Source organism: Brienomyrus brachyistius, chromosome 7 (assembly GCF_023856365.1).
Source record: "Brienomyrus brachyistius isolate T26 chromosome 7, BBRACH_0.4, whole genome shotgun sequence".
Lineage (NCBI taxonomy): Eukaryota > Metazoa > Chordata > Actinopteri > Osteoglossiformes > Mormyridae > Brienomyrus > Brienomyrus brachyistius.
Genome location: NC_064539.1, coordinates 15150482 through 15170333, shown reverse-complemented (window position 1 = coordinate 15170333; position 19852 = coordinate 15150482). Strand labels below are relative to the sequence as shown.

General features: G+C 41.4%; 1 protein-coding gene across 3 annotated transcripts in view; it reads right to left on the bottom strand.

Moving 5' to 3' along the window:
- col5a1 (procollagen, type V, alpha 1) overlaps positions 1-19852 on the bottom strand; it is a 74973-nt gene that overhangs the window by 28530 nt on the left and 26591 nt on the right. For 2 of the 3 annotated variants that reach the window (XM_049018870.1, XM_049018871.1), the window contains exons 5-18: positions 12340-12471; positions 11104-11217; positions 10688-10999; positions 9964-10545; positions 9696-9752; positions 7834-7875; positions 7118-7180; positions 6908-6982; positions 2335-2427; positions 1721-1777; positions 1371-1424; positions 996-1049; positions 470-523; positions 144-197 (exon numbers count right to left, since the gene is read on the bottom strand). In XM_049018870.1, coding sequence (XP_048874827.1) covers positions 144-197; positions 470-523; positions 996-1049; positions 1371-1424; positions 1721-1777; positions 2335-2427; positions 6908-6982; positions 7118-7180; positions 7834-7875; positions 9696-9752; positions 9964-10545; positions 10688-10999; positions 11104-11217; positions 12340-12471 — 1743 coding nt within the window. The remainder of the gene's footprint in view (positions 1-143; positions 198-469; positions 524-995; positions 1050-1370; positions 1425-1720; positions 1778-2334; positions 2428-6907; positions 6983-7117; positions 7181-7833; positions 7876-9695; positions 9753-9963; positions 10546-10687; positions 11000-11103; positions 11218-12339; positions 12472-19852) is intronic. The other variant, XM_049018872.1, reaches the window with a different exon arrangement.

Sequence of the window (19852 nt, the reverse complement as noted above, 5' to 3'; positions counted from 1 at the left end):
GAGTTCAGATGAACATTTTTATTAGGTATTGTTATAGGAATAGAATAATCTGTGCTTCTTCAAATGTCACGGAATGGGGTGTGACTTTCACGAAAGACAATACAAATTTCAAAAAGAAACAAGGAAAGGAAATAAATTCTTACTCTGTGGCCCTTTTCACCAGGCAAGCCAGCCAATCCATCGAACCCTCTCTCACCCTGTTCCAGAGACAGAAGTCTTGGTCAGAATTATGATAATAAAAATACATTAGAATACTCCACACTTGAGTCTCCATACGAAAAAGAGACAGCCGATAACTCAAGTTTACCGTTATCGTGGAACATAAATGAATATTCCAGCAAAACACCACTGTCCATCAAACCATACAAGCATTTTGTCCATTAGGTCTGAACACTGTGGGTGTGAAGAAAAGCATCTCTGGTTAATGTCCTATACTAATTGCTCATGGCAGATGGATTGCACGCATTACCTTTGCCCCGGTCTGTCCTGGCATCCCCCTGGCCCCATCTGCTCCAGCGCGGCCCTGGAAGAAGAGAGACAGTCCTTAAATGCGCCATATCTCACATAATGTGTATGCGTCATATCTCCTCACCTCGTGACTTTGTACGGTACCATCCAGGCCTTAGACTTTGGCTGCTATTTGGTTGTCTTGTAATCATATGTTGTATGTGTTGTCTGATCCTGTTATATGTGCTTTGGTAACACAAGAAATTTCCCTTCATGGGTTTAATAAAGTTTACCTAATGTAATACATGTCCTCAGGAAACGCTTAACATTGCCAAATTATAAGACAGGCAGGTAGAGCTTGGTGTTCCCTGTCTCTGAGGGGGCAGGCAGGACGTGTTATCAGGCCATCCGGCCTACCTCCCTTCTGGCAGGATATGTTAGCAGGCCGTCTGGCCTGCCTCCCTGCTGGCATTCCTCCATGTGCTCTCCCTGTAGCCTGAGATATGGCTCGTCGCCATGCAATAATGCAAACCCAAACAGTGACTCACCCTTCTGCCGGGCTTGCCGGGTGGGCCAGAGGACCCCGGAGTGCCACGCGGTCCCTAAAAAACACAGCAAGAAAAAAGCAAAACACTGACTTAAAGCCAAAATCCACGTTGCTTTTGTGCTTTACCGTGTTTACTGTACAGTACATGGTATTCTTAGGTCGCGATTAGCTGATTAAGACTTAGATAAAAACTCCAATGGACACTAATAAAATAAAAGCAATCTAATGATGACATTTTAAATCATTTTGTAGATAGTCCTGTTGAATTCTCCTCTACTTCACTTTTCAACACTTAAATAGTACCAACAAAACTTCAGATCATTACACATCTTGACCACTAGGGGTCCAAATGCTAACTGAGAAGCCTGTACTGCACCTGGGGGCCACTGTCTCCCAACTCGCCTTTCAGTCCAGTTACGCCTGGAGGGCCCTGCAAAAGGAAACATGCTGCAGTCACTGTCCACCCTCATTGTCAGTATCACCAAGTTACATGCAGCACCAATAATACCCCCAAAAAACAAACCCTAAACAGTTTAAGTGGCTTCATGTAGCACCACTTACACTCTAGCTACTTCTTCTTGTTTCTAAGGAAACATTTCTAAACACATAAACAGGGTAATTAACTCAAGCATTACAGGTTGGCAGCATTTAATGTGGAGGAAACGGCTGACTATAACAGTCCAGTTACACAGAGAGATAGAGAGGGGTGAGCAGAGAGCCACGTACCAAAGGACCAGGCCTTCCAGTCAGACCCATGGGACCAGTGGGACCTCTCATCGCCAGCTGTGGAAGCGAGTCAGGCGACGCAACTGAGCACAACGGCAACATGCGTCTGCACCAGACGCTGATGAATTTACATGAATATTTTGTCTATTTGTATAATTTCAAAAGGACCTACAGCTGGATTATGCCCTGTGTGTGTGTTTTTCTGTGTGTCTGACTATGTGAGTGTATCTGTCTGTGTGTGTGTGCGTGTGTGTGCGTGTTGGTTATGTATATATTACACTGTGGAGACTAGATGTCCCCACGATGTGATGAAAACCTGTTATTTTAAACCTGTTATTTTGACGCTGAGGTCACCACGAGGGAAAACATTTTTATAAAAATCTGTGACTGCAATCAAAAAACATAAAAAAGTTTAAACATTTTGTTTAGTTACTCATGTTTAAGGTTAGGACTAAGAGTTAAGGTTATCATTGTTGGGAGTGGAGTTCTTCCCACAGAAATGAAGAGACAGTCCCCACAAAGATATGTATACAAACAGGTGTGTACTGTATGTGAGTGTGTGAAGCTCGATGTGTGTGTGTGTGTGTGTATGTGTGTGTGTGCCGCACACTCACCCTGGCCTGCTGCATCATAGCCTGCATCTGGGCTTCCTGTGCCGACACAGCAGGTCCCTTCTGGCCAGAATCTCCTCCAGCACTGAACCGGAACTGGCAGAGAAGGTCAGTGGGAAAAACATACTAATTATACCAGGAACATGAAGGAACAAATTCTCAATGAAGGAGTGAAGCTACACAGGGATCCCCAATGCAGCCTAATGTTGTTATAGATCCATTCGATGTAACATTCTATCTGTGTTCTTATTGAAGAGGAAAATACAGTACAATAAATCATTTAGATATTAATTACAGATTAAATGTTTAACATTGCAGGAGGCCTAAGCAGGTCATTTACTGCATGCATCAAAATCTGATATTATATATCAATGGATATTGTATGCACACACTGTTTTAATACAGGTCAAAAACATCACTATTTATATGCAAACAAATCATATATAAATCAAGAACAAACGTTTGTTCATGCTCATATATACTCTGATATAATTGAAGAAATGTATATTAATTTCTGTACTATGTTTCATTAAAAAATAAAGTATTACATGTAATTAAATCGTGTATAAACATAAAATAAACAGATTTAAAACCTATTTTTTCTAAAACAAGCCCTTTAAGTAAATTATTAATAGATATACCGATGTCTGATAGCACCTCAGGCTCTCTTTCGAACTTCAAAAAGATCGCCTTTAGGCTTTTGCTACCACCTGGAGGCTAGCGAGCATTACTACAGTGCAGTTCGTTTTTTTACATCCTGGAACCATTTCAAGCCATCAAGCTAGAAAATACTGACACAGGTGAAATGCGTGAAATGTTATGGCATAGCATGGCAACAGTATACTGGCAAAAATGGGAGTATATATCAGGTTATTTGAATATTCAGCTTTAAATGGGAGATTCAGAATCAAATCAAAACAATTACTCTAACCTTTCCTGGATTCTATAAAACAGCAGACGTATGATGGATATCAGACAAGGAAATAGCCTGAATGCCACTCTATTGAAGGGCATCCATAATCCTTTGTTATGGGAAATTTAGCAAGGCTAGCTGACCATGTTGCAGAAATGTGGGGAAAAACTGGAGTGAAGCAAAGTGAGAATATGCAAACACAGAGAGCTAAGATCGGGAAATGAGCTCACAATCCTAGGGGCGGGGCCACAGAGCCACCCAACGAGCCATAACGACACCTCCTATATACACTACATGGACTAAAGTATTGGGACACTTGGCCATTAAAGGAACTTGTCTGACATCCCATTCTAAATGCAAAGGCATCAATATGGAGTTGGCCCCACTTCATAGCATAACAGCTACCACTCTTCTAGGAAGGCTTTCTATGAGATTTTGGAGTGTGTCTGTGGGAATATTTGCCCATACATCCAGAAAAGTATTTGTCAGGTCAGGCACTGATGTTGGATGTTAAGGCAAAGTATGCAAATTCTGTTCTAGTTGCTCCCAAAGGAGTCTAATGGGGTTGAGGTCAGGGCTCTGTGCGGGTCAGTAAAGTTCTTTCACACCAGAGTCACCCAACCATGTCTTTATGGACCTTGCTTTGTGCACTGGGGCACATTAATGCTGGAATAGAAAAGGTCCTTCCCCAAGCTGTTCCCAAATATCTAGAAGAACAGAATTTGTCCAAAATGTCTTGGCATGATGAAGCATTAAGAGTTCCCTTCACTGGAACTAAGGGGCGTAACCCAACACCTGAGAAACAACCACAAACCATTATCCTTCCATCACCAAACTTTACAGTTGGCACAATGCAGTCAGGTAGGTAACTTTCTTCTGGCACCTGCCAAACCCAGACTCATCCACTGGACTACCAAACAGAGAAGTGTGATTCGTCACTCCACAGAACACATTTCCTCTGCTGCAGTGTCCCATGATGGCGTGCTTTACATCACTCCATCCAACACTTGGCATTATAAGTGGTGATGTGAGTTTTGCATGCAGTAGCTCAGCCATGGAAACCCATTCCATAAGCTCCTGGATCACAGTTTTTGTGCTGGAGTTAATGCCATTGGGAGTTTGGACTTTTCCTCACTACCCACCTCAGGACCCCGCTCTGTTACTCTACATGGTCTGCCACTTTGTAGCTGAGCTTCTGTTGTTCCTAAGCGCTTCCATTTGCAATAACACCACTTATAGTTAACCGTGGAATATCTAGCTAGGAAGAAATTTCATGAACTAACAAATTGCAAAGGTGTAATCCTTTGACAGTACCGTGTTTGAATTCACTGAGCTCTTCAGAACCCATTCTTTCACAAACATTTGAAAACCTGACTGCAATGATTCATTGTATACACTTGTCACAAGGGGTTTGAATGAAACACCTGACTTCAATGACTAAGAGGTGTGTCCCAATGCTGCGTATATTTAGGAGGTACCACAAGAAGAAGTGGTTAGCTCTCCTGATAGAACCAGCCTCTAGCAGGAGGAAGCAGATGGAAACATATTGAAGGACTCAATCTACAGGCCTTCTCCTGCCAGCATTCTCTCTCTCAGGAGGAACAGAACAAACTGAACAGACTGGCCTCTCTCCAGTTTCTGTCTTGGCTCAGTATGGTAACACATTGCCACTGGCCATTTCAGTTGTAAAAACGGAACTGCCAGGCATCTGTTTATGCCTTTTTCACGCAGTACGACTCGACACTGCGCCACATCATGCCCTGAGTAAGAATGACATGGCAGACTGACAAAAATCGTCTATGGAGAACCCAGTTTTCCCACTTATAGCCTCCCAGTAAAACTACATGCATATGGCTATCACATGAAATTTACAGGAGGTGGAATTTTATCTGAATACATTCAGCAAATGTGCTGCTGTAAGCTGAGGGAGCTTTAGGAAAGAGCTTTGTTTTGTATAGAGGTGTCAGATCTAATAAAGATTGGTCCATAAACTTAGCATCTTATCCAGAAGCAGGTTAATGGAGTACAGAATTTAATAATGGTATTATAGGGAACTGATGACATGTGTGACAGTTCTGGGGTGGAGGTCATTAAAACTGCTGAAGGGTATGTAAAGGGGACGTTCACGGCATTTTTACAGATGACATCACCACAGTGAGCTCTGCAGAAAGAGGGTAAGCAAAGCGTTTTTTGCTATAGAGGTAACCAAGCCTAAATTTATTTTGTTATTGAACCTGGATACCTGTTATGAGAATTACTGAGCAACGTTTCATTGAAATCTCAGCATAGTTACTGACATATAGGAATGACTTCAAGTCCTGTGATTTTGCTAATGGTCACCCCAGAGGCACAGAAATTTTTTATCAGACTTTACTTTCTTTGCTGGAATTGAACATTATAACAATACAAAGCATGATATTGTCAAAACTTTACAGAAGGTCGAAGCCTATCTGACAATACTGCCAATAATACTGCAATAATACTGCCTACCTGGAATAGCTAAAAAAAGCTGTAGAGACTAAATGATTTAGGAACTACTGAAATGAGTCAAGGCCATAACTGGCCGAAACAGCAGTGAGCCTGGAGCTCTTCTTAATTGATCCTGATGCATTAATAGCAGTAGGCAATGAGATATCCTTCAGCACATTCTTAAACCACTAAGCTCCCACTTTGATTTCATGAATGATATCTTCAGAAGCAACTTCTGAAGTCTTTTTGAAGATGAGCCAAAAGTTCTAATGTTTAATTTTGTGGATGACCAGTGCTTCCTCATATTACACACTGGGCTTTTTTGTGTTACGCAGTCAACACTTTCGTTGTGGCACATCGAGAAAGGAAGAATTATTTACGCCAAAACAAAAAAAAAATCCCGGGACAAAAGAAGAATTCCTATTCAAGTTTTTCATATTTACCCAGAGAATCCAATTCCTTCAATATTTCTGCATGAGGAATCTGGCAAGCAAAAGCCCTTAAAAACATTGCTGAAATGCATAAGGAAATTATCCACCAGGTGGTGCTAAAGAAAATAAAAACTTGCCAAAAATCTGCTATTTTGTTTGGTTACTTATGGTTAAGGTCAAGGCTGGGTAGGGGGTTCAGTGGCCTGTACTACGAAGCGGAGTTACTGGCTTATTGGGGTAACTTGTTGGATTTAAGGTACCACAGTTTAAATGGACTTAACATCCGTTCACTTATATTTTGCCCAGACTACCTTAAATCCGACAAGTTACCACGATAAGCCAGTAACCCCGCTTCGTAGTACAGGCCACAGGTCATCATGTTAAGGTTTTCTCATAGAAATGAATGGTAGTGTAGCGTGCGTAGTCCCGGCATCCTAGTTATTTGAACTTGCTTATACCCTTAAATAATGTTGAATAGTGACTTACGAACATTTCAAGTCATGAACAGCCGTCCGGAACGTATCTCATTCGTAAGTATAGGGGCATCTGTATAAGTTGTATACAGACTGTAAAATTGTGTGATTGTTTGTGCGTGTCTATACATGCACCCAATCATACTCCTAAGCAAGCTAGAGTACATAACACTGTTATGTCAGTGGAAAATAAATTTAAAAAATAAATAAGGGCATGGAAAATTTGTACAGCTGGATCATGAGCAATGTGTTGGCATGATACTTGATTGGCATGATATGTATTTACTTACAGGCAGCATCAAGACAGTCCCTGGAGGGCCTGGAAGACCGTCAGCACCTGGCAAGCCTGGTCTGCCAGAAGGACCCTATAGCACAAAGTCGGCACATACAGAAACAACAGGAAGAGGATACAATTTATATCCTAAAGTCATATAACAAATTAATAAACAATCCTCTTTTGTTTGTGTTCTAATAAGAGTACAATAATAAAGAGCTCCTACCCTCTCTCCGGGATCTCCGGGGCTGCCTGAGGGGCCAGGTAATCCTGGGGAGCCTGGCAGTCCCTGAAAACCACATCAACTGCTGTTGCATGACATGGATCACGTACATGTGCGACACAAGGGTTCGGTGTTAAACAGCCAATTTGAACATAGATAATGTCTTCACAAAGCAGAAATAGAATGTCCAATGTAACACTGAGGATTACTACCTTCACATTAATGTAAGCTCTCAAACAGATTTTGGACAGTTAACAACAAGACCCTCAAATTCTCATCATACTCAACATTTCCATGCAAGCAAGCTAATCTCACTTTCAAAGGCCATTCTTTGTGGGAATAATCACAGACCTATTTATTACAGCATAAATAAGCGTGGAACCATCCCATTCTACTTTACTATGAGTCCCAAGGACCACTTGGGTCAACTGGATGACAAGAGTTTGCAGTAAATAATTCAGAAAATGCAGACATCCCCAAACATTCCCAGCAGAGTGCCACTCACATAACTTTCATCCACAGTTTCCTCAGTGCCGATGATGTAGACTAGATGATAAAAATAATTCTATTCCATATGTCACTGTTTATAAAGTTCAATCAGAGTGTTTTGACAAACCATGGTCAGTGCATAAATGAAGTATGAATGTGTCTAACAATATGCAGAACTGGAGCAGGTGGGTGGGTGTCACAGCTGGGGAGTTGTTGAGAGGAGCACTTACTATGGGACCTTCGGGACCAGCGGGGCCCTCTACTAGCATACCCTGCAAAGAAAAGCAAAAGAAATGGCCCATTTGTATTTCATTTTTGACGAAGACAGCAAATGACAAATGACCAAAGAATTCGCATCAGTTCTAGAAGAGAAGCCACACTTACATTTCTGCATAGCTGCCTAGTCTTTTTTTACGATATAAAAGGTGAAAGTAAAAAAGTGCAAAGTGTATTAGGGAAAGTAACTGCTACAGTAAGTACCCCATAGCACATGTCATCCAAATCGATGTACCCATATTCTTTACCTTATTGTTACACAGAACAATTAATGTTAGCTTACTGTAACTTACCTAAAGGTACAATAGTACAATTTATACTTCTCATTTGAAAACAATTAGCCACCAGTGATGAAGTCCCTTGAGAGTATGTTGGGGGGGTTCCTCAAGACACTATGCAAGCGGCAGCTGATCTGTCACTTAACTCCTCCTCCGAGCAACAGTTCTGCTCCCCTTTGAGTCTCTTTTACCTGTGGTTTTATTTAGCCTCTATCTATTTGGCATCATCTTGGAAAAAACCTGAAACATTTGTGACCATTCAGCATAGCTAACTGGAAATGCTAACTGGAAATGCTAACTGGAAATGCTAACTGGAAATGCTAACTGGAAATGCTAACTGGAAATGCTAACTAGAAATGTTTGGAGAATAGCTATGACTCTTTTCCCATCTTGCAGCACAGCTAGCATCATAGGACAATAGACAAGAAGTACTAAGATGCATTAGCCTTGGATACCGAAAGTGCATGTGTACATATACATAAACATACATATAATTTTTATTACTATTAATTTGTGTGCACAACAAGGGGGTGCATTTCCAGGAAAAATAAGCGGCTCCAAGTAGAGCAGTATGATCAGTACATCTCCACCCAACTACATGTTGTCACATAAAAGTGTGCATGTTATGTGTTATCTAACATAAGCTCTTTCAAATGCTACTGAGATATTACTGCGGCATCTTCAGTGTCTCTTAAATAAAGTCTCTGAGTGGGAATATTCCAGGCCACAGTTGTAAATAAGAAACATGTTCTTAATCTGTCTTGCCTGGTTAAATAAAGGTGAATAAAAAAATAAAAATATTGATTATTTTTATATATTTGTTAGATTTTTTTACTATAAAGCTACAAATGATGGGAAGGGTATTAAGCTGGATATTTGCAGGATGACATTATGAATGTGTAACTACAAAAGGAAGCATGTGGTTAAGAAACAATAAGACATTTGAAATTCTACTATACAGAAAATCCATTCCAGGTAAAATCAGCACGCATTAGCTTTAGCATGTGAACCAGCCATCAATAAGCAAACCTTCTCACAAGCAGATCATCTATGAACAACTGCAGAGGGCTGTTCCTCTGTCATTTGACTGGATTCTTTTGAACCAACTGGTCTTTAATGGAAGGTGGGAAATAGCTGCCGAGGTCAGTGGTCCTTTTTAGGCAGAAACGTCAACCCAGTGCAGCTCTGACTTGCTTATTCCCCAGCAGAGCAAATGTCGCATAGTTACGGATATTGTTATCATTTATACATGTGCCTGGCTGATGCTTGTTTTTCACACAGAAATTGCGGTTCCTTTATAACCCAATTCTGTGTGAACCATGTAAAGCCTTTGAGGTATTTTTGATGTCACCCATTCCATAGTTTACTCCTTGCTGTGTTTATTCAAACTTCTGACTGTTTAGGCATGAAAAATCCTCTAACGAAGCCACATTTTAAATGTTTAGATTTTAGCACCGCAGGTTTGTGTATGTGTGAGCCAATGGCCTCTCTGTCTGGGCTCTCTTTGTTTCTGCATGTGTTTTAGGATGGATACTTACCGGCTCAATGATGGCTGGTTCTCCCTTTTGACCCTTTTCTCCTCTCATTCCATCAACCTGATATGGGAAACACAAAAATGAAACCTCACTCTTTAGTATTTTCAATGTAGCCCTGCATGTTTACTGTCCTATATTTGTTGTCCTTGAAAAATAGTCTGCTTTTCATTTGACATTTTTTGAAAGAACTCATTCACAGACTTGTTCTTGTGTTCTTCTTTACTGAATGAATAAAACATTCTACATTCAAGTGACCTGGTGAGGAACCTACCTGGCCATGTTGCTCATCAGTGACTGCAGGAAGCTCATAGGTATAATCATCAACGTCATCGTAGGCATTGTTTAAATCCTCGGTTGGTATGGCTTCCTCCGTGAAATCTTCATAATGTTCATCCTCGGTGCCCCCCTGGCCATTGGCAGCACTCCCTGCTCTCCTAGAACCACCACCGGCGCTTGACGAGCCGCCTCCAACACTGACAGAACCACCACTGGAACCACCTCCGATACTGACAGAACTACCCCCAGCAGAACCACCTCCAAAGCTGACTGAACCACCAGCGGAGCCACCTCCGATGCTGACTGAACCACCAGCGGAACCACCTCCGATGCTGACTGAACCACCAGCGGAACCACCTCCGGTGCTGACTGAACCACCAGCGGAACCACCTCCGATGCTGACTGAACCACCAGTGGAACCACCTCCGAAGCTGACAGAACTACCTTCAGCAGAACCACCTCCGATGCTGACAGAACTGCCTCCAGTGCTGACCGAGCCACCACTGCTGCTGGTTGAAATGCCACCTTCAGGATTGTACTCCCCATAGTCATACTTGTAGTAGTCATAATTATCAACCTGTTGATGGGAGCAAAGGATATAACAATATATTACCCAGGCACAACTAAGAAATATCATAGGTTCATCAACAACATAATGCCAATTTATTTATTACTTCCACTCTTTGCTTTCATGCAAATGAACTAAGGTTGGTACTAACATGGGTGCTGTTATGGGTGATGGTGACTGTTGTGTGCCCATCATCTGTGATGACCTCCTTCTCTAGCTCTCCTCCAAAGCCCAAGTTAATCCTGCTCCCGAGTCCCAGGTCCACTTCAGTATCAGTAGCCATCCCGTGACCCACACTGCTGCTAATCATGATTCTCCTAGATGGTTCGGGAGTCGACATATGTTCCTCGTAGTAGTTGTATGAATCCTCTGTGCCATAGTCTCCGATATCTGTGGTGTGCTCCTCGGTTCCTGTTGCCTCCCCTGGTACCTCCTGGCCGCTGTCTGGAGCTGCAGCTTCTACCTGAAACAAGCAAACAAATGCATTCAGACAATAACGCGACAAAGACAAAAAACAAGGAGCAAACATGGCAGACATAGAACTATAGGCAACCAAAACATGCATACCTCGCTGTCCTCTGTTACAGTCACTGTCTCCACGTCTGGATTGAGGGAGGACACCTCCTCAGATTCCTTTTCGAAGTACTCATAAGGATACTCATAGTAATAGGCGTCAGGGTTCTGATAGGATAAGGATAAAAATTTTTGTTCACCATCCACAAACACGTGTTGATCCATCCATCTATCCATCCATCTATCCATTTTCTGTACCCGCTTGACCTATGCAGGGTTGTGGAGCCCCGGAGTGTATCCCAGAAGCTACAGACACAAGGCAATGAATGACCCAGGATGGGGTGCCAACCCTCTGCAGGGCATGTACTTATTAAAAGACATTAAGAACCCAGTAAAAATTCAAAACATCCTAAAGAGAATAAACCCCCCAAAATACAGACTTTAAATCCCTCATACACTAACAATAATATTTTCCAACCATAAATCCTATCTTTTAATTATTTCCTGTTCATCTAAAGGCCACAAACATGCATCAAAAAAGCAGCATTTTCAAATACTTGCAAATCTAGTCAAAACTACTTTGAAGTTGAACTGTAGAAAAAAAAACACCTCGCAAGACTTAATAGTAAAATTGGTCTTCTGTAAGGGAAGAACTGTGCATTTATCTGTACATAAATCGAGCAGATAATTGATGCATGTCTGATAATTAACCCTCTGATGAGTTATAGCACTGTAATTCACTGAAGACTAACATAATGTGAAAAATGTATCCTGCTCACCCTGGACCTGGATTCCTCCAAACTAGTCTAGACTGGATTAAAGGAGCGGTGAGGTCATCTTCGGGACAGCGGTGGGCGGAAAAAAGTGGGGCACGGTGAAAGCAGCTGCGCTTTGCGGGGAGTGTGTTTCATGTCAAAGCTGCTGACTAGTCGAGGCGACGTGACTTAATTAGGATATAGCAGGACGCAGAATGCGAACACACAGCCCCGCTTACGAGAGGGCCTTGGGATGCAGGATTTAACAGAATTTTATCTGAGTGATTCCAATGCATCATCACACTCAGAAATGAAAGTCAGCATTTCCCACTGCCTGTGGCTCTCTATCAAATCCCTTCCATTCTCAACGCCCAATTTATTCGGATTTATCCGGCTGACGAAAAATCCCCAGCGGAGTGCCACGGAATGAAACTTTGGAACCTAACATAACCTGCCACTGAACTGGGTACTGGGAAAAGAGGCAGTAGTCTGTCACATTGTATCAATGAAGGCAAAGCTTTTAGGAGACACTCACCTTCTTATCGGGGTTGGGATCTTGGTTCTGGGGCGTATCTGGGACGGCCATGTCGCAGTCAGGACTGTAATGCTCGCAGTAGTCAAAGGCAGCTCGGTGGTCTGCTACAATCATCAACTGTTGGATATCTCCCTGGGAAGAACAAGAGCAGACAAACATCTCTAAGCAGGAACAGAACACAAATACCCTGTCCTCGTTTTTGGAGGTAGCTCTCCTGATACTTTTTCACACTGTAACAATGGAATATTGAGCATTCGACAGAGACTCTATAGCCCACAGAGAAACACAAGCAAGACGAAAACTAAACAAACAGAAAATCTGGAGAAGGGACTTTGCGTATTAGTGCCTGCTCGTGTTTACGTTTCTCCTTCTCATTGCCATGACGTTAAAGCAAAACATACAATGTATGTTTCAACAGCAATAATAAAAATCAGCATCATTTTTTGGTTAATGTCATACATTTGATGGCAACCGACCAATGAACTGACCTTCATTTACGCAAGTGAATGAACTAGCAGGCAAATGTATGAAAAAGAGAAAGCTGGGTCTGAAACTTCGCAGGCTTCTGTGTTTCAGCTGCAGGTCCTGCAGGCTACATGGGGAGCGGGGTGCACGTGCTCTGCTCTGAGTCACGCACAGGGGAGTCTCCCATGATCTCAGCACCGAATGCCAGGGAGCCAGCAGTGTAGTCAGGGTAGTGCACACAGGAGAAGATGATATCAAAGGGACCCAAGAAGGGCTGCTTTGGTAAACTCTGTAGCAAGGTGCCTAATCTGAATTCCTTCATCAAAAACACCCTGTCCTATTAAAATGAAGACCATGCACGACTGTACACATTGTCAAGTTGCTTTTGAAAAAGACACTTTTATAACAAAGTAGCATTATATAAACCTCTGTACTGTAGGCAGGGTGATGATGTCTTAACCTCAGACCACAAATTCAGTAAACTCTTCTGATAGAGAAATCCAGAGTGAAGCTGATGACTCAGTACAGGTTTAACCAGCTACGGACACAGCTACGGACACAGCTACGGACACAGCTGTATTTTTTTTACACAGCAGCTATAAAACAACTGTGCAATCACAAATTTTCTAAAAAGAACAGACAACAGAATGTAAGCATAACTAGCATGTATAATTGTTTTGTATTTATTCCTACATCTATGTATTTCTGGTAAACAAGATAATGAAAAGTTGTGCTCTGAGTGGGTTTTAAAATTAATCTGTTCAAACTCTCCAATCAAAATGAAAAATTCTGAAACAAATATTTGCAATAAATATACATTATAGGTCTATCAGATGTTCAATAAGCAAAGGCATGTTCATGGACTTTTTTGTGTTTTCAAGTTTAAAAAGAAATATGAAACCTGATTCTGTGATTATGTGGCTAATGTTGTGGTTTAAAATGGTAATGACAGTAAACTGCAAAACTAACAATCAGATATAATAATAGCTCATGGCTTATTCTTCAAGAGAAGAGATTAGGTTCAAATGCCACATTAAAAGTATTTGCCCAACTCATTCTGATGGATATTAGTTGTTGAACCTAGAAATACATCCTTTCAGTCTTTGGGGATTTCTAATACTCATTTTTTAAAACCCAGATGGTAAATGACTCATTCCTGCAGCATGAGGACACAGAAGACACAGTAAGATAGCAGGATAATCAGGAGCCAAAGATGTGCAGTAAGACAGTGACCCTCCAGGAGGAGTAAGTTAAATGTAGCCAAACTCTGTAGGTTGTAGTTATTAATGCTAATGTATCCCAGCTTTTTCGGATGCATTTATCATAGTTCATGCAGTACAGACACTGCTACGGAAATGAGAACATCAGCACTTACTAAGGCCCAGTCCTTTTTTCTTAAACACTCACCAAAGAGGTTCTGTCATACGAAACATTTGGACAGTATGTGCTTGAGCATGCTATTTATTCCAGTACCTCACTTCCCTGTTTGTGCCAAAGCCCAAGGCTATCTCACATTTATCGCAATCTGAATTTGGCTGCCAATAACTTAAGGTTAATGGACACTGAAGTAGTGGCAGAGCAAGCTGCACAAAAAATCTTCATCTTCATCTACATTGTCTTTTGTTTCTCTTAAATGCTGTTGGATATTCAATTATAGCTGATTTGGTATTAATAACAACCAAATGTTCAATTATTTATTGCTATGATCCCTGTTTTTGTCCCTGATTTTGACTAATCTGTTCTCTTGTTTTCAGTGATAAGTATTGTTTCCCAAAGAAAAAGATAGCACAAGAATAACTGTCTCTGTCGGTTCAACAGGAAAATGAAAAGTTTTCAAGCGCCTTTAGGAAAACTCAAGCTAATGATTCTAATTCTGTCAAACCAAGAAGCCGGGCTGAGGAGTAATGAGCAGTATCAAGGCTATCACTACACCATACTAATGGTACTAATTCTGTCAAACCAAGAAGCCGGGCTGAGGAGTAATGAGCAGTATCAAGGCTATCACTACACCATACTAATGGTACTAATTCTGTCAAACCAAGAAGCCAGGCTGAGGAGTAATGAGCAGTATTAATGCTGTCACTGCACCATACTAATGGTATTAATTTTGTCAAACTAAGAAGCCAGGCTGAGGAGTAATGAGCAGTATTAATGCTGTCACTGCACCATACTAATGGTATTAATTCTGTCAAACTAAGAAGCCAGGCTGAGGAGTAATGAGCAGTATTAATGCTGTCACTGCACCATACTAATGGTATTAATTCTGTCAAACTAAGAAGCCAGGCTGAGAAGTAATGAGCAGTATCAAGGCTATCACTACACCATACTAATGGTACTAATTTTGTAAGAAGCCAGGCTGAGGAGTAATGAACAGTATTAATGCTGTCATTGAACCATACTAATGATACTAATTCTTTACACAAACACAATTCTTCTTTTAACATTCATGGTGACTAACATTTCTAATTAGGAATATTACCCATTACCAATGGATTCCATTAAACTTAAGCACCTCCGTAATTTATTGTAGGTACCTTCCCCAGATTTTACTGTAAAGGAAAAGGGAAATGATCCTAGATCTGGTATTGGGTAAGATACTGGAATATGGATACTCTGGTGAACACAGAATGGGTTGTGATAGCCAGTTTGGATTTGTACTACTCTCTTTCAAAATATGAAAATAAATGTGTTGTTTTCATTCAAAATTGAGCTTGAGATAAGCAATTTATCACTGTGCATTTGTGGGTTTGTGTGGAAAGGCCTGGAATGCAGGCAGAAACAGTAAACTGAAAAAGGTCCTTTAATTACAATATATAACAGATGCACCCAGCACTTTCTCTTTTTCATCTCAATCATCTGCAATCACAGACAAAGCCTGTCTTCTGAAATTATGGTTGACTACTGCAATTCAATTTTGAGGCCATGTAGGACATCAGCATATCATTTAGAAACCATATCTCCACAACAACAACTTCTCCACTATCAGCTCTTGGTGAAGCGTGAATGGGAGTATGATTAGCATAGTGGCCAAACGCTCCCACGAGTTTTTTCATTCTGATGGATGAATTTACTTCAGTTGTGACTATACCCCATGATACACAATTTTAAGGCAAACCCACATTTCCCAAATGCCATTTTAAATAGCTCTTTCAAAATAAAATCAACAAACTTTTTGTTGGGTTCTCAAATATAGCTAGGATGATCCTTTAAATTACTTTCTAAATTAAAGATTCTCTTTATAGTGAAACAGTTTTTCTCAGTACCAAAGAAAGAGCAATTGCCATAAGACAAAGTAGACAGTGAGACCATAGCAGACTGCATGTGTAAAAACAGCCTTCTGTTTATGTTTGAACAAACCTATTTCTCGTCATGGTTCTCATACAATTTCTGTTGCATGATTACAGGTAGTACCCAGGTTACAAACAAAATTTGTTCCTGAGGCTGTTTTTAAATTACATCTGTAGGGAAGTTGGAACAGGTACAAATGGATCTTATTTAGTATCAGCTAGTTAAGTGTCTGTCTTTATATATATAAAGGGGTAAACGGTACAATTATAGTGGACTCACTTATAACGGAATATCGCGTGGCGTGCCGGTGATATCCAGCGCAGATATGTAGTCGGGATTATTAATAGTTACGCATCTGGTCTGGTAAAGTTGGATTACTACATGTACAATATAATAATCTATACCACAAGTGTGTCTGCTGGAGTGTGGCATGAGTAAATGGTGTCCTGTAGTTGTGTTCTGGGCATCCAACAACTCTGGATATAATATGTTCATGAGCTGATGAACTGCTGAAGCCATGCAATGTTTTCATGAATGTGTTTTCATTATTATGAACCATAGTCCATCCACCTATCCATCCTCTGTAACCACTTATCATATTCAGGGTTATGGGGGGGTCCAGAGCCTACAGATGCAAGGGTGGAAACAACCAATCACAGGGCACACTCACACATCATTCACTCGCACATGTACACCTACGGGCAATTTGGCAACTCCAATTAACCCCAGCATGTTGGAGCCATGGCAGAAACTCAAACTTTGGTCTCAGCAGTGTGAGGAAAGAGTGCTACCCACTGCACCACCATGCCACACCATGAACCATTGCATTTAACTCAAATTGTAATATAACAGGCTTTATGGCAGTCCGTTTTTAATTAGCAGTTTTCTGTAAGTTGGTCATTCTTAACTGGAGGACTTACTGCAGTCCCAAGTTTACTCTAAATGTAAACTATTTCTAATTACATCTCTACTCTAGATCTTTTTCAGGTTAAATTTAAATTTCATAACTCAAACAAATTGCACAGACAAAATGTTACATCACTCCACAAACTATTGCACTGAGGCACACTCAGAGAGATGGCAAAAGAGAACAAAAACATTCAGTCCTGTCATTGTGCCCCCTCAGCTAAGGCAACAGGATCTTTGTCCCAACAAATGACTATTGAGCTTTACAAAGAAACAAGCCTGTACTTGTGAGCTCATAACAGGAGAGACAGTAAAGACTTAGTTCACCTGGTGCATAAATAGAGAGGAGTTGAGGCCCTTTGGTACCTATATAATGTTTTGCCTTGAAAATAAGATTCGGTAGTTACAGTTGTTCTTTCACTCTTTTTGCTGAAACAAATAATTAATTAAATTAAAAGTAGATTTATATTTCTGCACAGAATCTACCCAGTCGGTATCTCTGTACCCTATGTTGTACATTACACTCTACCCAACGCCGTACCCAATGCTGTACTCTATGCTGTACCCTACGGCGTACCCTACACCGTACCCTATTTTATACCCTACACCATACCCAAAGTCATACCCTATGCCGTACCCGACGGTGTACCCTATGCCGTACCCAACGGTGTACTCTATGCTGTACCCTACGGCGTACCCAGCACCATACTCTATGCCATGCATTACACTGTACTCAACGCCATAACCTACGCCGTACTCTACGCCGTACCCAATGCCATACCCTATGCCGTACCCAATGCCGTACTCTAAGCTGTACCCTACGCCATATCCAGCGCCATACAATATGCTGTTACCAATGCCATACCCAACATCGTATCCAACACCATACCCAATCCTGTACCCTACGCTGTACCCAATGCCGTACCTTACGTTGTACCCTGTGTTGTACCCTATGCCATACCCAAAGCCATATCCTGTGATGTAACCTATGCCGTACCCTATGCCGTACCCAACGCCGCACTCTATGCCATACCCTACGCCGTACTCTACACCATACCCTATTTTGTCCACTACACTGTACCCTACTCCATACCCAATGCCATACTCAATGCCATACTCTAAGGGTCCACTAGACTGTACCCTATGCCATACCCAATGTCATACAATATGCTGTTACCAACGCCATACCCAACACCGTACCCAATGACATACCTTACGCCATACTCTATGCCGTACCCAACGCCGTACCCAACACCGTACCCAATGGCATACCCTACGCCGTACTCTATGCCGTACCCAACGCCGTACCCAATGCCATACCCTACGTCATTCTCTATGCCGTACCCAACGCCATTTCTTATGCTGTACCTTGTGCTTTTATCTTACACTGTACCCTATGCCTGACCCATTTCTGGAAAGGGGTGTATCAGGTGTAGGATACAGCATAGGGTATATAGCATGTGGTACACGGCTACAGGAGAAGCTTTAGTGTGACAACTTCAGTCAAAGAGAGCAGCAAGGAAGCTGGAGTGGAAAATCTGAGAAAAATTTTAACAATTCTTATCGATGATACTACTTAGCCATTAGTGGGAAAGCAGAAGATTGCCACTGCAACTTTGTACTGCAATTGTGAAGTCAGTGGGAAAACAGTTCATATAAGTAATGTAAAGATTTTTAGCCTGTAGTTTCTCATTCGTCAGAGTTTAAAGACTCTGAGATGTGGCGTCCAAGAGGCCCATGTCAAGCCATCATGAAAAGCATATTTTTAGAGATTCTCACAGTTAGACCTAAAACACTGGTGCAGCTAAAGCAGTGGTGTTTCAAACCCAGCCATGTGACCAAATAACACACTGCACAGACTGACTAGCACAGTGACCATAAATATTCTTTGTGTTCCTTCCAAGGCCACCAAAAGAAACAATGAAAGCCACCCCTCTCCCCTCTCCTCCCCCAAGTGGCAAACCCCATGAGACCACAAGCAATACCCGTGGAAGGCTCCATTCAGATCCAGCTTCTTTTTCCTGCTTTTTAGCTGATGGAACAGAGTGTAGACATATAAGCGAACTGCATGCTGGGAATGTTGTACTTGGCATTTTGATGGAACCCACAAATAAAATGAAATAAAATAATAAAAATAGTGCTGAGGGAGCACTTTGGGGCCTGCTATGACAATTAAGACCTGAACAGAAGACATCTGTGATGAATTAAGGAAATGTCTCTGTTTATACAGGAGTAACCTCATCCTTCTCCGGGGGTACCGGAAGGTGGGATTTTTTACCTTACAACCATGTGGCACAAGTAAATTTGCAGGTTTTCACCATCTTCCTTTTCCTTGTTAAGTCATGCTTCAAGAAAGACATATGATTTCCATTCCAATGGTGCTTGTAGTCCCCAAAACTTAATCCAGCAAACTGGATATTTGTACATTGACCAAATGATAGAAACCCACATTTCAAACCATACTGAAGGATTACCTAGCCCCTGGCACTAACTTCAAGCTGTACTGTTTATACCTTTTACATTTTTTTGTTTTTGGAATGGACAGCCTATTTTCCATGATGTCTAGTCACATCTTTCCATGATAGGGCCCTCAACACAAAGCATGCTAAAGGATGTTTAAATGAGTTCCAGATGTTTCACTAATTAGATAACATACTGGTTAACATAATACAAATTTGATCTCATAAACTTATGGTGCTGAAATCAGACAGAGGGAGGAAAGGCAGTGGGATTGTAGGAGATTTAGATAAAGGTCCTTTCTTAGGAAATGCTTGGTGCTCACCAGCACAGATGTATGCCACCCTCTTTGGCCGATATGCCCTCTAAGTTGCAGTCACCCTACATGCCACAGGTA